At 39.7% G+C, this 4,333-nt stretch overlaps 1 protein-coding gene across 1 annotated transcript; it reads left to right on the forward strand.

Annotated features, from left to right (window-relative positions):
- Positions 1 to 2,829: 2,829 nt before the first annotated feature.
- LOC112083501 lies at positions 2,830 to 4,074 on the forward strand. The gene is made up of 3 exons (XM_024151530.1): positions 2,830 to 3,162; positions 3,375 to 3,592; positions 3,675 to 4,074. The coding sequence occupies exons 1-3, from the start codon at positions 2,830 to 2,832 to the stop codon at positions 4,072 to 4,074; spliced, it is 951 nt and encodes a 316-aa protein (XP_024007298.1).
- Positions 4,075 to 4,333: the final 259 nt, after the last annotated feature.

Here is a 4,333-nt window from a genome sequence, read left to right on the forward strand (position 1 = left end):
AGGTCTTGCCGTCCGATTCAGCTGTTGCGGTCTTCATGAAAGTTGGAGATAATTGAGTCACAACACCAGATAAGTTTGAATCAGGGAATTTGAAGTACTGAGCTGAAAGATATGGCCACCGGAAGACGAACATGTCTCACACTCATTTCGGAGAAATCCGATACGCCTCAAAGATGTGGTTATTGGGAAGCCTTCCCCTCCGATTTGGTTTACAGGGTCTTCATGAACGTTGTAGAAGATTTAATCACGGATCCATAGCAGGTGGAATCATTTGGTTTGGAGTTGTTATCAGTGATTTAAGCTCACCGGAAGACGCACCTGTCTCGCCATCGTTTTATACTAACCCGATGAGCTCCAAAGATTAGGAGGGACGATGCACTCCAGACCGATTAAGTTTACAGGGCCTTCATAAAGATTCAAGATATTTGAGTCCTATTTCCAGAACGTTTGAGATCATTCAATTTGAAGTTATGAGCAAGAAGATAAAGTTTCCGGAATGGACACATGTCTAGAAGCCTCTTTCTGATCGTGTCAATGTACTGCAAAGATGAGCTCTCCGGGGAACCTTCCACTTCCCAAGCGCCGATAGTTTCTTCACCAAAGATTGATATATTTTAGTGCTCTTTCCATTAAAGTTGTAATCATGCCATTTGGATCCATATCATGGAAGTTACGCTCCCCTGAATATGAAGTGGTCAGAGTGCGACTTAGGCATGCGAGATGGCCGAGCAGAGAAATGAACTGCAGAAAGACTCGTGGTTTACACCGACTTGGACCTGTGACTTGGTACTAAAGATAACCAACTCGCACACATATTCTCTCCAGAATGCGTCCTGGTTGTGCGAGTTGAAGAGAAGGAAGCCTGAACAGCACAAACACTCGCTGTTTACACCTATATAGGCATGCGGATGAGGCTGAAGGATTTAAGGCTCACAAGGCTGTTTCTATGGCTGTGCGACTTGGGCCTGCGACTTGGGAAGCACCTAACCATGTCGCACACTTGAGTCATGACCCATTTGAAACCGGGTCAATATCCAGTTTGTCCTGGGCTGACCCGGTCCAAGACCCTTAGTATAAATAGGTTTTTGGGAAAAAACCCTAGATCTGATCTTTTATCTTTCATTCTCTCTTAGTTTTCTTTCCTTTTGAGTCAAAAACGAATTTGTTAAGAGATATCTAGAGGATTGAATCAATCTAAAGCTATTTCTTATCATCTCATCTTCTTATCTTAGCTCCTAATCATGTTTAACATCATCTTGCAAAAGACTAGGTGTGTTAAGCATGATTAGTAAGTAGTCTTCTTTTAAGCTTCTAGGTGTGTAGATTATGGTGCTTAGATGTAGATTAGTGATCGTTTAAGCTTAGATTCTCTTCTCCTTTCCTTAGTTAGCTGATCCTAATGCTAGATCTCTCATTATAAGCTTGATCTAGAACTTAGGCATTTCTCCACCCACAAAGTGTTTGATGAAATGCCTGAATGAGCTAACTTAAGGGTTTATGCCTTTTTCATCATGGGAATGATTGTTAAATGCATGAATGACATATTTAGAACTCTTTCTTAATGCTCATTGATTCATATTTCACAAATGATGATTTGGTTTGAAAAAGGATTAGTGTAGAGGTTAATGCCTTCATGAGAGGATTAATCTAAATTAAAGTTCTAAGTTAATTGGAATTGGAGATCATGTGATGCTTGCTTTATCTTTTTGTATAAGATTCAGTCTTTCTTAGCTCTTATTTTGATGCACAAAGAGGCTGTCTGGTCATTTTAGACTTGGAACCTTATGCTTGTTAATTGCTTATTCATCTAATGGGAATTAGTCTTGATTTGGTAATTAACAAAGGGATTTTCGTCATGAGAATGAATTAATCTGATTTGGAAATCTAGACTAAAGAATTGCAAGTGTTGCATTGTTTGCTTTGCATCATGAATTCACATTTAAAGCACCCTAATCAATGATCACATCTAGAGGTTTAGCTTTATCTTTATTTGAATTTGAGTCTTTGTTTTGTTTGTCTTGTTTGCTTGTTTAATTATTAACTACTACTTGTTTTTTTTTTTATGGTTATAGATCACTTAATCACCAACCTGTTTCATTAGACTTGGACTAAGAATTGATCCTTATAGTCTTGGTGCCTAGATAATCTCCATTTGGATTGACCCTCAAGTGCTACAACAGAAGAGGTTAATTGACCTTAGTAGGCTAAAAAACCTACTATCAAGAAGCTTCTTGGGACATGCAAGGTTTTATAAGAGGTTCGTCAAGGATTTTTCCAAGATTGCAAGACCTTTGACAAAGTTTCTTTGCAAAGATGTGGAGTTCTCTTTTGATCAGGAGTGTGAAGAAGCTTTTAAGTAGATCAAGGACGCCCTAATCAGTGCACGTATTCTTCAAGCATCAGACTGGAGTTTGCCATTTGAAATCATGACAGATGCCAGCAATTTTGCAGTGGGGGCTATCTTGGGTCAAAAGAAAGACAAGAAGGTTCATGTGATCTACTATCCAAGTAGAACTTTGGATGGAGCTCAAGAGAAATATGCAACTACTGAGAAAGAAATGCTGGCCATTGTCTTTGCTTTTGACAAGTTTAGGCCTTATCTGGTGGGATCAAAGGTGATAGTTTCACAGATCATGCAGCTCTGAGGTACCTGATGGCAAAGAAAGATGCAAAAACAAGGTTGTTAAGGTAGGTCCTTCTTCTATAAGATTTTTACATGGAGATTAAGGACAAGAAGGGGATAACGAATGGTGTTGATGATCACTTGTCAAGGTTAAGAGTTGAAGCTGAGGTCCCAATTGATGATTCTCTACCAGAAGAATACTGATGATGGTGAAGGCCTTGAATGAGCTGGAGGAGCTCAAGTCTATTCAAGAGAAAGGGCTGCCATGGTATGCTGATATTGTCAACCATCTCTCTTGTGGAGTAGAGCCTCCTGAGTTGAACAATTATCAGAAGAAGAAGTTCTACAAAGACATAAGAAGATTCTTTTGGGATGAGCCATACTTGTATGTGCTCAACAAGGACCATTTGTATAGGAGATGTGTAGCTGAGGAAGAGATTCCAGGGATTTTTTTGAGTGCCATGGGTCTGCATATGGTGGCCACAATGCTGCTTCCAAAACAGTGGCAAAGATCTTACGAGCTGGATTCTGGTGGCCAAGCATGTTCAAGGACGCCCAAGAGTTTGTGATCAGGTATGATGTTTTTCAAAGAGCTGGGAACATTTCCAAGAGAAATGAAATGCCACAGAATCCTATTCTTGAAGTGGAGGTCTTTGATGTTTGGAGCATTGATTTTATGGGACCTTTCCCATCTTTATATGGTAACCAATACATTTTGGTTGCTGTAGATTATGTCTCCAAGTGGGTTTAGGCTGTGGCAAGTCCAACTACTGACTCCAAGGTCGTGGTGAAGCTGTTCAAGACCATAATCATTCCAAGATTTGGGGTCCCTAGGTGTGTGATAAGTGATGGAGGTAGCCACTTCATCAATAAGACCTTTGAAGGTCTTCTCAAGAAGTATGGAGTGAAGCATAAGGTTGTTAGTCCTTATCACCGTCAAACAAGTGGCAAAGTAGAGGTTTCTAACAGGCAAATCCATACTTGAGAGGACTGTAAACTCTACAAGGAAGGACTGGGTAAAGAAGCTAAATGATGCTTTGTGGGCATATAGGACATCATTTAAGACACCAATTAGTACTTCTCCTTTCAACTTTCTGTATGGGAAATCTTGTCACTTGACAGTGGAGTTGGAATACAAGGCTTGGTGGGCTGTTAAGCTGCTAAAATTTGATATAAAGAATGCCCAAGAGAAAAGACTCTTTCAGTTACAAAATCTTGATGAGATAAGACTTGATGCTTATGAGAGCTCAAGGATCTATAAGGAGAGAACCAATAATCTTCATGACAAGAAGATAATGAAAAGGGACTTCAAGGAGGGTGATCTAATGTTGCTCTTCAACTCAAAGCTCAAGCTATTTCCTAGGAAACTAAAGTCCAGGTGGTCTGGTCCTTTCAAGATCAAGGAGGAAAAACCTTATGGAGCTGTTGTGCTGGAAGGCAAGAATGGATAAGGATTTGTGGTCAATGGGCAGAGATTAAAGCCTTATCTTGCTATTGAGACCAAGGAGGGAGCTTCCTCAGTTCCTCTTGGTGATCTCATCTCCTCTTAAACAAGTGAGAAAAGTCAAACTTAGTGTCTTAAACCAAAGTAAACTTGAGAGACAATCTCATGTCTATCCCTTGTACTTACTCTGTTATTGTTTTTCTTTTATGTTTCTAATAACACCGTATTTTGACCACTTCTATGGATCATTTTGAAATACTTTTTCT

This window comes from Eutrema salsugineum, unplaced genomic scaffold (assembly GCF_000478725.1).
Source record: "Eutrema salsugineum unplaced genomic scaffold, Eutsalg1_0 scaffold_6, whole genome shotgun sequence".
Lineage (NCBI taxonomy): Eukaryota > Viridiplantae > Streptophyta > Magnoliopsida > Brassicales > Brassicaceae > Eutrema > Eutrema salsugineum.

Excerpts from the sequence above, each read along its gene's own strand:
- LOC112083501 (XM_024151530.1), top strand. The coding sequence starts at position 2,830 with ATGGTGAAGGCCTTGAATGAGCTGGAGGAGCTCAAGTCTATTCAAGAG. Across the intron at positions 3,163-3,374 it reads AGCTGGATTCTGGTGGCCAA|GCTGTGGCAAGTCCAACTAC; the intron begins GCATGTTCAAGG and ends AAGTGGGTTTAG. Across the intron at positions 3,593-3,674 it reads AAAGTAGAGGTTTCTAACAG|GACATCATTTAAGACACCAA; the intron begins GCAAATCCATAC and ends GTGGGCATATAG.